The 14,829-nt window shown below is 34.8% G+C and overlaps 6 protein-coding genes across 6 annotated transcripts; 1 reads left to right on the top strand and 5 right to left on the bottom strand. All coding sequences in view use genetic code 12, as the record gives it.

Annotated features, from left to right (window-relative positions):
- Window positions 1-63: 63 nt before the first annotated feature.
- Window positions 64-4,010, bottom strand: SPAPADRAFT_64385 (uncharacterized protein; the record flags this gene model as incomplete). Its single annotated transcript, XM_007372575.1, has 1 exon — window positions 64-4,010. One exon carries the CDS (start codon window positions 4,008-4,010, stop codon window positions 2,970-2,972), a length of 1,041 nt encoding a protein of 346 aa, XP_007372637.1.
- Window positions 568-2,577, top strand: SPAPADRAFT_53536 (leucine-rich repeat domain-containing protein; the record flags this gene model as incomplete). The annotated part of the gene is made up of 1 exon (XM_007372576.1): window positions 568-2,577. The coding sequence occupies one exon, from the start codon at window positions 568-570 to the stop codon at window positions 2,575-2,577; it is 2,010 nt and encodes a 669-aa protein (XP_007372638.1).
- Window positions 4,011-5,141: 1,131 nt separating the features above from the next.
- Window positions 5,142-6,341, bottom strand: SPAPADRAFT_58432 (uncharacterized protein; the record flags this gene model as incomplete). The annotated part of the gene is made up of 1 exon (XM_007372574.1): window positions 5,142-6,341. One exon carries the CDS (start codon window positions 6,013-6,015, stop codon window positions 5,278-5,280), a length of 738 nt encoding a protein of 245 aa, XP_007372636.1.
- A 166-nt stretch (window positions 6,342-6,507) lies between these two features.
- Window positions 6,508-8,565, bottom strand: SPAPADRAFT_53535 (ATP-dependent 5'-3' DNA helicase; the record flags this gene model as incomplete). The annotated part of the gene is made up of 1 exon (XM_007372573.1): window positions 6,508-8,565. The coding sequence occupies one exon, from the start codon at window positions 8,563-8,565 to the stop codon at window positions 6,508-6,510; it is 2,058 nt and encodes a 685-aa protein (XP_007372635.1).
- A 293-nt stretch (window positions 8,566-8,858) lies between these two features.
- Window positions 8,859-9,398, bottom strand: SPAPADRAFT_58427 (uncharacterized protein; the record flags this gene model as incomplete). Its single annotated transcript, XM_007372572.1, has 2 exons — window positions 8,859-9,232; window positions 9,370-9,398. The coding sequence occupies 2 exons, from the start codon at window positions 9,373-9,375 to the stop codon at window positions 8,924-8,926; spliced, it is 315 nt and encodes a 104-aa protein (XP_007372634.1).
- A 99-nt stretch (window positions 9,399-9,497) lies between these two features.
- SPAPADRAFT_48246 (uncharacterized protein) lies at window positions 9,498-14,318 on the bottom strand (the record flags this gene model as incomplete). Its single annotated transcript, XM_007372571.1, has 1 exon — window positions 9,498-14,318. One exon carries the CDS (start codon window positions 14,316-14,318, stop codon window positions 9,498-9,500), a length of 4,821 nt encoding a protein of 1,606 aa, XP_007372633.1.
- Window positions 14,319-14,829: the final 511 nt, after the last annotated feature.

Raw genomic sequence — 14,829 nt, 5'->3', positions numbered from 1 at the left:
ACAAAAACTGTGAGGCAAAAAACAAAAAAAAAAAAAATAAAAATTATGAGTAATTTGCTAGTTGACAACCCAGTTAACAAACCACAAAGTTGATTTCCTCATAAGGAAGTATATTATGAACCATACTTGTGTTGCTGACAAATGAAGAGATGTAGGTACTGTCTGCATGCAATTGATCTTGTTAGTGAGAAAAAAAAAACTTTGTTTCTTAGCAGTGCTGCCTCAGACAACATTTACAAGAAACAATACACTTGTCTCCACCTATACAATAACTAATAACTACCGTTTGAGAACGACTACTTACCATTGAACAGGATTTCCCAGCTGATGCCGCAGAAGCTCTGAAAGCTAAAGGGCTTGTCCAGCGCATGAAATTAACTGCTGATATCTTCACCGAAACATGGTAGCACACAAAAGTCGTGCACCAGTCCCAGTTTGTTTTCAAACGGCTACCAAAAGCCATATGGTGTTGCAGGGGGATCAAAGATTAAGCAATCTTGCTGATTTTCAACATACAGCAAAAAGGATTCCTGGTCGTTAGACTAATTCTGTTTTGTAATATAGCAAATGGATAGAAATGAACCCCAAAGCAATTACAACGAAGACATCTCGTCCTTAATAGAGTTATCCACTTTTCCCGAAGAATTACTAAGATTAATATTTTCATTCTTGCCAGCTAACGTAGTTTATGAAAAGATACTAGGAGCAGGTGATTGGGATCAATTACAACTTCTGCACGTTCAACTAGTTGCGTTCAGATTCATATTCCAGAAATCACTTCTAATCCGAAGTAGAAACAGTGAGAGGGTTGGGTTTTTTAGAATTGTATATCCAAATAATGAAGATGAAAAATCTATGGGTTGTCACGGATTCCAAGAAGGATATCAGTTGATGCGAAAATTGATCAATTTTAATTTCAAATTGGATTCACCAGTTTTCCCTAAGGATATAACGCTATTGTTTAGGTTTAGGGATCGAATGAAAGAAGCACCACCACACGAAGTAGACGACTTAGACGCAGAAATCGAGTACTTCATTATGATCTTGGAGTTGCTTACATTTGATAATTTTTACAAGGATCGAATAAAGTCCGTCAACTTCCATTTGATTTATGATACAGCGCCTACACCTAGTTTAATGTTAAATCAAAGTAAAATCATGCAGAAAATAGAGATGTTAAGCAGAAAATCAACCAAAATTGTAATTTACAATCGAAACAAGGTAAAATGGGCCATTGGATTAAACCCTTTCCAGTTAGACAGATTGCAAGAGTTATATCTCTGGAATAATGGATTTAATGATTTTAACATTGTAAATTATTTCCATGGAATGTCTCCTCATTTGAAAATCCTTCATCTAACTGGAAATGATATCACAAGTTTGCGCGGACTAATTATTCCTTCTACATTAGAACAATTCATCATTACTGCCAATAATATAACCAGTTTAGAAGGACCTAACTTCCAAGATGCACCAAATTTACGAATTTTTGATGCTTCTATAAATGCAGTAACAGAAATAACAAACAAGGTAAAATTTAGTAACAACCTCAAGATATTTCGAATACCATACAACAGAATTCAGAGTTTTAGGAACTTTGAAATACCAAATAAATTACAAACTCTTTCTTTATCAAAGAATTTATTAACTGGGGTTGACTATATTCGCTTACCAGCAACACTAATTGAATTGTTTTTGAATGGAAATTATTTTAAAAGTTTGCCTGATTCTTTTTTCTATACATGTGAAAACTTGACAAAGTTGAATTTGTCAGACAATCTAATTGATGATCTTGATGATTTGGGAAATTTACCGTCCAACTTGGAAGAGTTAATATTGGACAATAACGAGATTGACAACAATGATTTGACAAATATTCTTTGTTTGAATAAATTAAAAACACTTTCAATGATTTCAAATGGTTTAATGTCAATTAACGGGAATCAATTCCCCAAAACTTTACAAGTTTTGAAATTAGATAAAAACGAACTTAGTGAGTTGATAAATATTGATTTTGGTGACAATTTGTGCAAGCTAAGTTTATCAGGCAACAATTTGAATAAATTTAATATTGAGCAATATAAATTAAAATTTCCACCAACGTTACGATTTATTGATCTAAGCTACAATCCATTGGAAGATGTTGGCTCGTTGTTTATTCCTGATTCGGCAAGGGTATTGCGTCTCAATGGTATCAATATTCCATTTAATAATCACTTTTTGTCGCATCTTCCAAAAGGAATACAAGAACTAGAGCTAAATCATACTGGAAATATCCAACATTATCCTTGTTTGGATTTTGCTACCCACCTACCTAATTTGAAATCAATTAGTATGGAAAGGAATCATATAGTTTCAATGGAACAAATGAAATTCCCATTTACCCTCGAAAGACTTAGTTTAGAAGGTAACTTGCTCAGCAAAATACCGTTTGGGTTGATCCCATCCAGTAGCAAATATTTGCAATTCAACAATAACAAAATCAGCATAGAGAGATTGAAATTGCCAAAACTTCCCCAGTTGGAGTATTTTGGTGTTTGTGGAGATCAAACCAACTTAATCCGGCAGCAAATATAAGCTCAAGCCGTTATATAGAAGATGTAGTTAATATGTCTGATAAATAACCATAGTTTATAGATTATTACTTCAGTTTTTGGATACTTGGTAGCTCCTCTCATTTTGGCAGACAGAAGTAGAACTTGTAAGCAATCACAAATTAATTCCTACTTCGGTTTTCATTAAACAATCCATAAAAACTAGAGATCAGCATAATTTATTGGTATAAACATATAAAGGTATTTATGAAACTCGAAATAGAAAGACAATTTACACGTAAAGCATAAAACATGAAATAATAAACAGAACTTTCAACATTAATAAACTCTAGTTTTGTGGTTGACAACGAATCTTGATAAAACTGGTGAAACATATTCACTCAAGTTAGATTCATTATCTTAAAGATCTTTACATTAGGCTTCTTGATTTTCTTTGTCATCACGTTTCTTCAAACCTGGTAAACCTGGCAACCCGGGTATCCCAGGTAAACCTGGCAAGCCAGGCAAGCCAGGCAAACCACCACCACCACCGGGCAAACCTGGAATCTTTGGTAATCCAGGCAATCCTGGCAAACCACCACCTCCACCACCGGGCAAACCTGGGATCTTTGGCAATTTACCAAGATCGGGCAAACCTGGAATCTTGGGTAATTCTGGCAATTTTGGTAATTCAGGAGCTCCACCTCCACCTCCACCCTCATCACCACCTTCATCACCACCTTCATCACCACCTTCGTCTCCACCTTCATCTCCACCCTTATCACCTCCACCACCACCTGGAATCTTTAGTAAATCCCCAATATCGGGTAAGCCTGGAATCTTTGGATATTCTGGCAATTTTGGTATTTCAGGAGTTTCTCCACCTTCATCACCACCTTCGTCACCTCCTTCATCACCGCCTTCGTCGCCGCCTTTGTCACCACCTTCATCACCACCTTTGTCACCACCTTTGTCACCGCCTTTATCACCACCTTCATCACCGCCTTTATCACCACCTTCGTCTCCACCTTCGTCTCCACCTTCATCTCCACCCTTATCACCACCACCACCGGGCAAGCCTGGAATCTTTAGTAAATCCCCAATATCGGGTAAGCCTGGAATCTTTGGAAGTTCTGGCAAACTTGGAATTTCTGGCTTCTTAGGCATTTCAGGTTTCTCGGGTTTCTCAGGCATTTCAGGCATCTTGGGGGTTTCAGACATTTCAGGCATCTTGGGGGTTTCAGGAACAGTTGACATTGTTGGCGTTGGACATGGTGTAGTAGCAGGAGGAGCACAAGTAGTGCAAGGAGCAGGTGGTGGTGCTGGAGCACAATCATTACAAGGAGCAGGTGGTGGTGCTGGTGCACAATCAGTACAAGGAGCAGGCTCCACGGGGGGCTTCACATGTCCACGGGGAATCAAAAGACCAAGTGATGGATTCAATATAGCAATTATTGCGAGATATGAGGATTTCATTTTTGAAGTTCACTTATCAGGGAAAGCTTTGGGTATTCAAACTCTCGGATGCAACGAAAGAGGAATTATCGTTCCCCTTATATATCAGAAAACTTAACCCTGGAGTCATGGCCACATATTCATTGGAAAGAATGTAAGAATAGCATTGCAAGGTGGAACAAGAGGTTATGATGTCACCGAGGGATAGTCATTGATAACAACATATATGGGGTATTTGACCCGGTAAAGAAGTCAATATGTTATGATGCTACATTCCATTTCATTTCACGTTGTTGCAAAATGACGCCAATGATTTTAATGGCGGGGAACAAAAATAAAACAGAAACAAAAATAATTACACAACTTATCAGTGGTGCAACTAGAACAATTGCTTCTATATAGTAGTAGAGAAACAAGGGATATCACTTGGATATGGATGAGGTTTATATTGGCATGGTTTATCTGCAATCTGTGGAAACACCTAGAATTTAGTTTAAGCAAAAATATAAACGTTTGAGTGAAATGATGCAAATTGATTCGGGTTAGAATGAAAGGGAAAAAAATGATAAAGCATTGAAGCCAAATCGGTAGCCAGTATCCTTCCAGACTCATAAAATAGCCTTGTATTTGTCCCAGTAAATATTGGTTTCATGGTACATCATAATGACAAATATAAAGCAATCCTAGAACTATAAACGATTCTTACTACCAACTAAATATAGACTTAGAATATTCATTCATAAAAGAAAGCAGAAAGATGTAAGTTCAAGCTAGACAGATCTATCTATTGTTCAAAGTCTTAGTCTAAAATTTAACTTTTAAACGAGTGTTTCTTTTTTGGAATAATTTTTAAATAACCTACTCCCGATTTAGCCGGTCACGATCTAGACACGATCAGATTGAGATATATGCTTGATACTGAATCTAGAACTAGCAAATAGAGCCCAATATTGCTGTTGAACTTTATAATCTAGCCCTACGTCATAGGACATATACCGGTTTCACTACATCTCTTCCTATAGTGTGAAACAGAGACGCATATGGTAGTCTGGGGCGAGAACTTTTGAAAACATCTAGCCCTAGAAGTAAACTAGTTGGATAAACCATTTTGTATGATAAATGTCATTTAAATTTGTATTTATATTTCGGGGGAATTGAAATTAATAATAATTAACACAAGGATAAAAGAAAAATGGTTTTATTGGAATTCAAAAAGTTAGACTATTCTATAAAAACCTTCAAGGATTGTGCTTGCAGTTCAATCAATGTTCATAACAATCTCAAATTCTTAGTAGGGAGGGAAAACATTCTCTCTAAAATACTTATCTCCTACTATGTTTCCCGGTTTATTATACTCACAAATGAGATAGAGCCCATTGCTACCACAATCTTTAACAGCACATCCTACTTCATGGGTAGATTTCCAAACTACTTGAGTAAAGTGGTTCAAATGTTGCAGATTGTAATCATACCCATTGACTTCATCATACCATAATTGAACACCATGTGAACAAGATGAGACACCCGAAGCCAAGTTTTCTCCATAAGGTCCACCAGTATGTACCAAACCACTTCCACATGAATAGGCAGCAGAATATCTCTCTGCATAGCTGGCCAATTCTTGGCTCCATTGTAATGGTGCCACACGATGTTTTGCACGTTTAGAATTATGAGCGTCTAAAATCTCATCTGCAAATTGGCTTGATTTGACACCATTAGCTTGTGTGCGAGGTTCCTGTTGAACCTGAGGTTCAAGTTGAGGTTGAGGTTGAGGTTCAGGTTGAGGTTGAGGTTCAGGTTGAGGTTCAGGCTGTTGAAATGGCCCAGATACAGGTTCCTGGTCAGGTTGAGACTGAAGTTGAACATCAACAGGGATTGGATCTGGCTGTCCAAGGATGATTTCGGTGATCAGTCCATCAGGAAGCTTGGTTCTACTGACAGTTACATAGCTAGTTTCCGTTACATAAACTTCAGCTGCTTGAACCATTAAATTCACCAAGAATACAACTGGTACAATATATCTCATTATAATGGAAAAATAGCTAACACTTTGACAAATATTTAAGGAATGACTTTAGTGGTAGATATTTCAGACTAATATCTTAAGGAATAAATGCAATCAGAGTTAATAATTTGGCAATTTTCATAAAAGATCACGACCAACCACATAAACAGATCCAATATTTATTTATATCTACTTTGGGTGGACCAGTTTTCTGCAGCCCTGGGTGATGAGACCACCCCAGATTTCTCTAGCAACCTTAATAAGAATAATGTATTTTTTAAGCGAAAACCATAAAGCAAATCTATTTTGGCAAAAAGCTACAAATCTTGGCATATTTTTAACCAATGATAAGTAAACCCTGTATTTCGTAACCTGGCTCGGCAAAATTATTTTTTTGCAATTTCCGCGCGCATCTCTCCAGATTACGCGGTTTATTTACCCACAATCGCTTAACTTTAAGCCTGGTTTGAACACTTGGCTGATTGAGGAAATATTTCGTCAATAATCTATTATCTAATTCAGCAAGTAGTCCTCTAAATTTGGGTAGACGATTTCGAATGGTTCAACATCTTTGCAGTCAATGCCTTCCTCAACATATTTACACCAATTTTTCAAAAATATGCTACCACTTGAACTCATTAATTCTAAATCTCCAATAACACATAGCTGCCTCTTTGGTCTTGTTATGGCCACATTTAATCTTCTTTGATCACTTAAAAACCCAATTTCTCGAGATTCATTTGATCTCACCAATGTTAAAATGATCACTTCCTTTTCTCTTCCCTGGAATCCGTCAACGGTACTTATTTCTATTTCCGTTTCTGGTCCCATTTGTTTCTTCAATAATTGCACCTGCGCAGCGTATGGAGCAATTACCCCGATATCTTTAGGTTGGACCCCATCAGACAACAATTTCTCAATGTGTCCTCTGACAACCAAGAGTTCCATCTCGTTATATTTTGAATCACCTTCAACTGATTCACTAACCTGTTCAGGGAACTCCCCACCTTGGGTATCATACCAAATACATTTACACAATGTGTCATCATTTTCTTCTACTCCTGGTAATTCAGAAAGTGTAATATTCTCTACACTACTATCACTTTTCAATTTATTAGAATATAGTTGCATATTTGGAAACATCATAATACTTGTGTTCATTCTGTACTGAACATCAAGTAACTTTTTAAATTTGTTACCTTCACCTTTGAGTACTAAACGGTCAAATAAAGTAGTTTCAAGAATAGAACTACCTTTTCTCTTCACCAGTTTAACAGTTGGGGGCAATTGCATATTATCCCCAGCAATAACAAGCCTCTTAAATTTGGTATTCAATAATAAAGGAATCCAACATTGAGGTTCCATTGATTGAGATACTTCATCTATGATGATCGTATCAAAAGCTAAATCATTAGTTCGCAATTCATATGACCCGGAACCATGCAAAGTCGCCACTACAACCCTTGCATTAATTAACAATTCATGTACAATCTTTTTCTCACGTTGTTTCAATTCCCGTTTAAGCAATTTCAATTCTTGATATAACTCCCTTCTTTCTGCATACCTTTTGCATTTTCGAATTTTTGTCAATGTAGACAGAATGTCATGTTCAATGTCCAGAATTATTTCTCTTCCATAACTTTTGGATAAAATCTCCAAAGAATGCTGTAAATTTACTGGAAGAAGCCTTGCAGGATGTCCTATTCTTATCAACTGTCCTGATTTATATTTATCACCTAATCTTTCTAATATAGTATCTACTGAAATATTGGATGGACCGCAAACAAGTACCTTCTCCCCCAAGTTAGTCAACTGTTGGATAAGCTCGATTAAAGTATATGTTTTCCCAGTTCCTGGTGGTCCGTGAATAATCGTTATATTGGATTTGTTTATTGCAAATTCAATTGCTTGCTTTTGAGAATCATTCAAATGACTGTTGAAAAAGGTAATGAAATGATTATTCTGATGAGATATGTACAGTGATTCACCAAGCAATAACTTATGAATATCATTTTTGTCACTTGGTTGAAGTTCATTAACTTTATTCATTGTAGAAATCATTCTTTTATAGGTTATTGAATTTGCCAATTTCACAAGCCACATTCTTGTCAGATCGTTATTAGTATTATTGTAATATTGAAGAACATGGGCATCATCAGTAGATTCTTCAACCGAAATACTAATTGTTTGAGTTGATACCTTTAACACTACTGCTTCAATACCCTGATCTTCACTGTCTTCAGAATTTTCCGTCGAGGTAGTACTTTTGGTTTTCTTTTTCTTTGCATTTGTGGATGTCAGTTTTTCCATCTTGGATAGCTTGACAATATCTCCAGTACGTAAGGTTCCAGTATTAATGTCAGTATCCCCAAAGGCAGGATCCAATTTCAATTCTATGATAGTCTTGGCACCCAATCCTGTTCTTAAATTAATAATCTGAAGATTGATAATAGCTAATCCAAGCAGGGATAACTTCTTGGGCGAATACATTGATATATATGCATCTGTTTCAGATATGTCTTCTTGTTGCTCATCTTCAATTGCATTTTTGAACTGTTCAAATAACTTCATCTTAATACTCCTTTATTCTAATAGGACCTTTTGAGTACGCGGTTAGTATGTTTGAATCTTGTTTCTTGAATTATTCAACTTATTCAGAATAATTCATGCATCTTAGATTCCAATGATAATGCAACCTATGACATTCCTCACTCCCTGTTTTTTTTTTCGTTTGATATTTGATCATCCTGATTGATTCTGCATTCATGGGATTATCGTGGAATCAAATGTTAATGATCAGAAAGTTTGTACGTACTAGAATATCGTCATCAGTTACACTACAATAAAATCAAGCGAGCATATTTTTTTTTTCTAATTTTATATACACAATTAACAATTAGTCAAACTAGATTTGGTTAAACCACACCAACTAATCCACTTTATTTTCTCTTTTAAATTCGTCTAAACTTCTTCCAGTTTCCTCCTTTAATCTATCACTTGCCCTTTGAGCAAAATCATAAATTAAGTTACTCTGTCTGAAATACCCACTGAATTTCAATAAACTGACTACCCTGTCATAACATGCTTCACCAAATGCCAAATACTTACCAAAATAACGACGGACATCAACCAGCGAAAAGTGGGATACGTCAAATTGGAGACCAGTATTACGATGGATTCCAGCAAGAATAATTGAAATCAAAACTAAATCAAATGTGTAATGTGTCAATTTACCAATCTAGTTTTTGTTTGTTTGTTAGTATTACCGGAAGAACTATAATTAAATGTCTGAAAAAGCTGGATTAGATCATCAAATAATTTGATTATATAACTCCCATGTTAAATCTAACGCCAAATCTATGGATAATCACGTACACTCATTTTGATCTATACTATGAATGGTTATGTAAAGGCAAAAGATGGTTTAAATTCTCCACCCACCCCCCCCAGAAATTTATTTTTCGTACGATTTTCAAAATTTTTATTTTATGGTTTATCAAAATCTATAAATCTACCTCCTTCCTTATTCTCTTGATACTTGGTTCTAAATCATTACAACTCCACTCTAAAACCCTCTTACTTGCTCCAACACCAACCTTAAATCTAACCAATAACTCGTCAATATTTAACTTGAGCTGTTTATCAATTAAACTGTCAGACAACCCGATTGAAATCGATTCCAATGCAGCCAAAAGACCAAATCTGGTAATCAACATATCGGCACCATAATCAACACCTTGTAACTTATGAACCAACTTTAGTAAACTAGTTTTTAATTTAGTATTACCGTATTCAGAATTGAATATGTTTACAAATGTTTCAATTATACCCTTTTGGAATACAGCCAAATCATCCACAGTTTCAACACCTTCGGTTATTCTATCGATTAACCAGATCAATTCTCGGTAATATTCATGCTCCCCATCTCGAGGGTGAGTAATCAAATTGTATAATGGAATATCAATATTCTTCAACTTAGGTGTGCTTAAAACATATCTGAAAGATTTCTCATAAAGGAAATTACCAGGATTAGATAATATTGGAACCAATTGGGACCAAACATACCATACCAAATGAGGAATGTTAGTTTCACTGGTTGTTAAAGTAAACAACACATTTGACAAGTATACAGTGTAAATACTCTTATCCTTAAATGAGCTATCGTCACCACTAATAGATTTCAAAATTTTGGCAATTATTATCTTGGAAATTGGAACATATTTTGGATTTGATAAGGTGGATATAATAAATTGTAAAATCCCTGTATCGATAAGGTTCTTGATATTGAAAATAGCCTTTTCGGATCCGTCTTCTTCCTTAGTGATTTTCAAAAGCTCTTCGTTATTTAATGTAACCATCAACAAAAATTCTGGATCATAGCTGGTTGCAGAATACAATTTGGAGTTTTTCAAATTGCTATTATGGTAAAATTCTTGAATTTGATCCCACTTAGTATTGACCATTTTGCTAAATTCAGGCATCACCAAGTCCTGATATGACATAAAGGTGTTCCTGATAAATCCTTTATTCAAACAAACAGTGATTTCTCCTTTACCACTACTCTTGATCAATTTATCTTGAACAAAATCATCGTCATTCGTAGACTCTTCTACAAATTCCCAGTTTGAAACTTTGGCTAACCATGTAGCAGCAACGCTTGCTTCCATCTTGACCAAAATCTCTTTCAACAACAAATCTTCTGCACGACTGCTTCCAAGATATTTCTCAAGCACAAGTTCAAGATTATTCAAAGTGGACAACTTTCCAGCATCGAGATTGAAAAGGGTATATAATACCACATTATTAAAATATCTCAGCTCGGAATTAGATTCATTAGGTAATTCATTGACAATGTTCAATGTAATTTGGAACATTCTTTGAAAGTCAATCCTATTCTTAGGAGCAATTAAGATCAATTTGGTTATGTATTTCAAGTATTGACTAGTTTTGTTCCATTTAGACAGGAGAATAACTTCAAGCTGGGTGTTTAAAATTGATGCAGGTACCAAGGTCCAGATATTTGATCCAAGAATATAACTACCCATACACTCAATAAAGTCATCAAAGTTTGCTGAGAGTTGATCTGATTCGGCAAATTTCTTGGTGATGTAGAGCATTGATTTGTGCAACCATGAACTAATTTCCGCAGTGGTAGGTTCAAATTTGGAAATGAAATCAATGAATGAAGGAATAAATGATTGTTTTAAACCAATTACTTCCAAATATTGGAATACTTGTTCAAATACGTTTGTAGGTATTGTTTCACTGGTTGCTAAAATAGTCAACACCTGGTGCCATTTCAATTCACCCAATTTGCTTTCTTGGAGCAATGTCAAGGCAATGTCAATTACCTTATCATGGAATTCTTTAGGAATGGAAACCTTCCGTTTGATTAAAGAATATGCAATTAAACAGTTTAAGTAATTATCTTGAATGTCACCAAGCTTGTCCATCAATAAGGTTACAACATCATCTGAAACTTGGATAAAGTTAGCAATCAAGAATTGGTCACTTGGAGTAATCATAATCAAGGTGATAGTTTGGACTAATTCATCAGGAGTGAAATTGACTAATTTCAAATCAATTAACAGAGTAATCAAACGATTTCTTTCATTTCCAGTAAAATTGTTATACAATTTTTGAAAATTTTTGAATTCAAGCGTGATATTCTTGACGATACAACTATCAACAGCTTTGAGGAATATTTCCCCTTCAAGTTCTAATAACTTTTGTAATTGTTCTGGTGACATAATCCACATGAATTGTTCTAATCCATCTTGTTGACCACTGATATATTTCTCGAACACAAATTCACTCAATTCAGTCTTATCGCCGGTAAATTGTTCACTGATAATGATTTCATTATAGAGACTAATAGCCAATTCCACATTTTCACCCTTTTCCAGGTTAAACAAATTGAACCAAACCTTCTTTGATGAAAAATAATTCGAAACTTTCTCATCAGCTGAACTCATTAAATAATTCCAGAATTTACTGAATAAAAGAGTTATCAACGTCTTGGCAGGCTTTCCATTTTGTAAAGTAGTATCTAAAAGTTTAATGAGGGCCAAAAAGTCCAAATTTGAAGAGATGACTTTCCTGTCCAACCAATTATTTTTAATTACATCATCAACGGATTGATTCATGACGATTTCTACAATGGTAGAATCCTTCAGTTCTTTGGTTCTGGTGACAAAATCCAATTGTTTATATAAGTGATTCTTCTCAATGATATCACCTATTTCCAACAGATCAACCAACTGTAATAATACAGTTCTAGATTCACCAATGGTTATCAAATATTTCAAAAAATGGAATAACCATTTGATGTAATTAATATCATCATCGTCTCCTTTCAATACGAACTTGAACTGCTCAAATAATGCAACTATGAATATACTAATGTCTTGATACTTTTCATGAGACAAGTCAAGGTACTTGTAAGGAGTTCTCACAGGTCTGGCAATAGTTTCATCTAACATATTCCACATTCTATCGCCAACAGATTGACCTTCAAATGAATAAACTAAGGGTAATATTGGCGAGATCAACGCATCAGAATTCCAAAGCATCTTGTCTTGTCCTAATCCAGTTAATAATTGATAAATCTTCATCACATAGTTTTTATCGATATTTGAGTTGGCAGAAAGCGTAATCAAAGAAGTAAAGATAGTATTTCCTCCTGGTCCCTTATTCCACCATTTGAAATCTTGCTCAGTCTGAATGGAAATATATAAATTAAGTAATGTTAATTCATATCCTGTTATTGCCGACATATCTGACACGATACTAGATATACCATTTGAAACAATCTTATTTAATGAATTGTTGTTGAAAGAACGATATGATTCATATTTTTGTAAGATCGTCAACCCAGTTAATTTAATAAGCTTGCTAGACGAAGCTTGTTCTACAACTTGAGCAATGATAGTCAGGTCAGGAAATTGAGCAAACACGAGATCAACTAATTCTTGTTTGACATTGGCGGTGGCATTTAAGGCAGATTCTAACCTTTTTAACATGTAAAGTATCAATTGTAAAGTTAACTGGACGAGTAATAGTTTTTTAGTTGTCAATCCATTGATCAAAGCACCTTTAGAAATTGGTGCGAAAACAATACTTTCTGAGATCAATTTGGCATCAAACTTTAATAACTCTGGATTTGTGAATGTAGGTACACTAGTTTGCAATACATTGGAGTAAAGTAAAGTATGTGAAATCCACCATGATGTTAATGATGGTTCATGATATCCACCACCATGTTGAACTGCCCAATTCATGTAGGGAGGGATCAATTCTGGGTTTGCTTCTAATACTCTCACCATATATTGCAATTCGACATTTGAATCTCCTGGCTTCAAAGTAGTTACTAATGTAAACAATAACTTATTAGCGATTCTAAAGGTCTTATTATTGATTTGGACTGGTACTCCAGAAGCAGGTTTTTGCCAAAGTTTGTCATTTGGAAACATTAACCCTTGCTTGGAGTCCGTGGCTAACTTATTCATGAAATCAATAAAGAACAGTTCCTCTGTTTTGCCAAACACCACATGAATCTTATGCATGAAATTCTCGGATAAGATCTTGCACTTTTCACTTCTTTTGAAATTCACTTCGCCTAATACTTTTTCATCAAGGAATGCAATGATTTTCTTAATTAACTCGATTGAATCAATATTAAGAAATTTCCATAAATTGTTAATAATTTTTGGGTGATTCAATAACAAGTCTGATCTATGGAAGTAAGCAACATTAGAACATAAATCTAACCAAAATGATACAAAATTAAATCTGATTTGTAAAGCAGGCTTCGTTTCCACCTCAACTTCTTTACCTGGTACCAAAAGTCTAGGCAATGAATTTAAAGTGAAATCAAAGGTATTCAAGAATTCAGACACGATTATGCCATCATAATTAATCAAATTATTCAAAATTCTGATATTGGCATTGGTTAATGGTGGTCTAACATTATTCAAGGCACGATATATCACCTTGAGGTAGTTATTCAATATATCTTTGTATGTATCAATAAGAATATGTTTCTGGGACAATAGCACTTCTGATGAAGAATTAATTTGGAATGTCAATTTCGATAACTTTATAGAGATATCTGTGAATTGGGTATGATCGTTTGTTGATGCATAAAAGGACCAAATCGATAATAGTTTAGTGATACTTCCTGAATCAATAAAGTTGATCAACGCTTGGAGATCGGTAGAACCAGACGGGGACACAATATGATTTAACTTCTCAAGCAAGCCATGATCTATATTAATAGATGGTACTGAATAGGACTTGCGTTTCTTCCCAGTTTCCCCTGTCATTGTTATGGTTGATTTTGCCTTTTTAAGGTATTATAAAAATTGGTTGTAAAAACTAGACAGAAAGAGAGAGAAAAAATTAAACTGAGTGAGATGCTCATTGCTAAAATTGTATGGTCGTGCACAAGTTACCAATATCAACAAACCGAAAGATACTGTAACATCACGGTGTATCTTCTAAAGTTTTGATTACATGAATGACTAATGGTAAAGTCTAGTAAAACAACAAAAGACCATACATTTTAACTGAATAATATGATCTCACAGTTTGAATTAATAGATTTAATCTAGATGTTGAGCCTTATTACCCCACATAATTTTCTAGCAACAGCCTCTATTTCTTAGACTCAAAACAGAGAATGACGAGTAGGATACATTCTCAGCCTAGTTCTTCATTATCTTTGCATTTAAAGGTACTATTATATTCTTTGCTTGAATTTCGATTTGCCAGACTCAAGGCTTACACGGAAGAAATCAGAAGAATATTTTTGTGGTTAAAAGGATCTTTCCTGTA

This window comes from Spathaspora passalidarum (assembly GCF_000223485.1).
Source record: "Spathaspora passalidarum NRRL Y-27907 unplaced genomic scaffold SPAPAscaffold_1, whole genome shotgun sequence".
Lineage (NCBI taxonomy): Eukaryota > Fungi > Ascomycota > Pichiomycetes > Serinales > Debaryomycetaceae > Spathaspora > Spathaspora passalidarum.
Note: the sequence above shows the minus strand (reverse complement) of the source record. Positions and strands in the feature narration are given on the sequence as shown.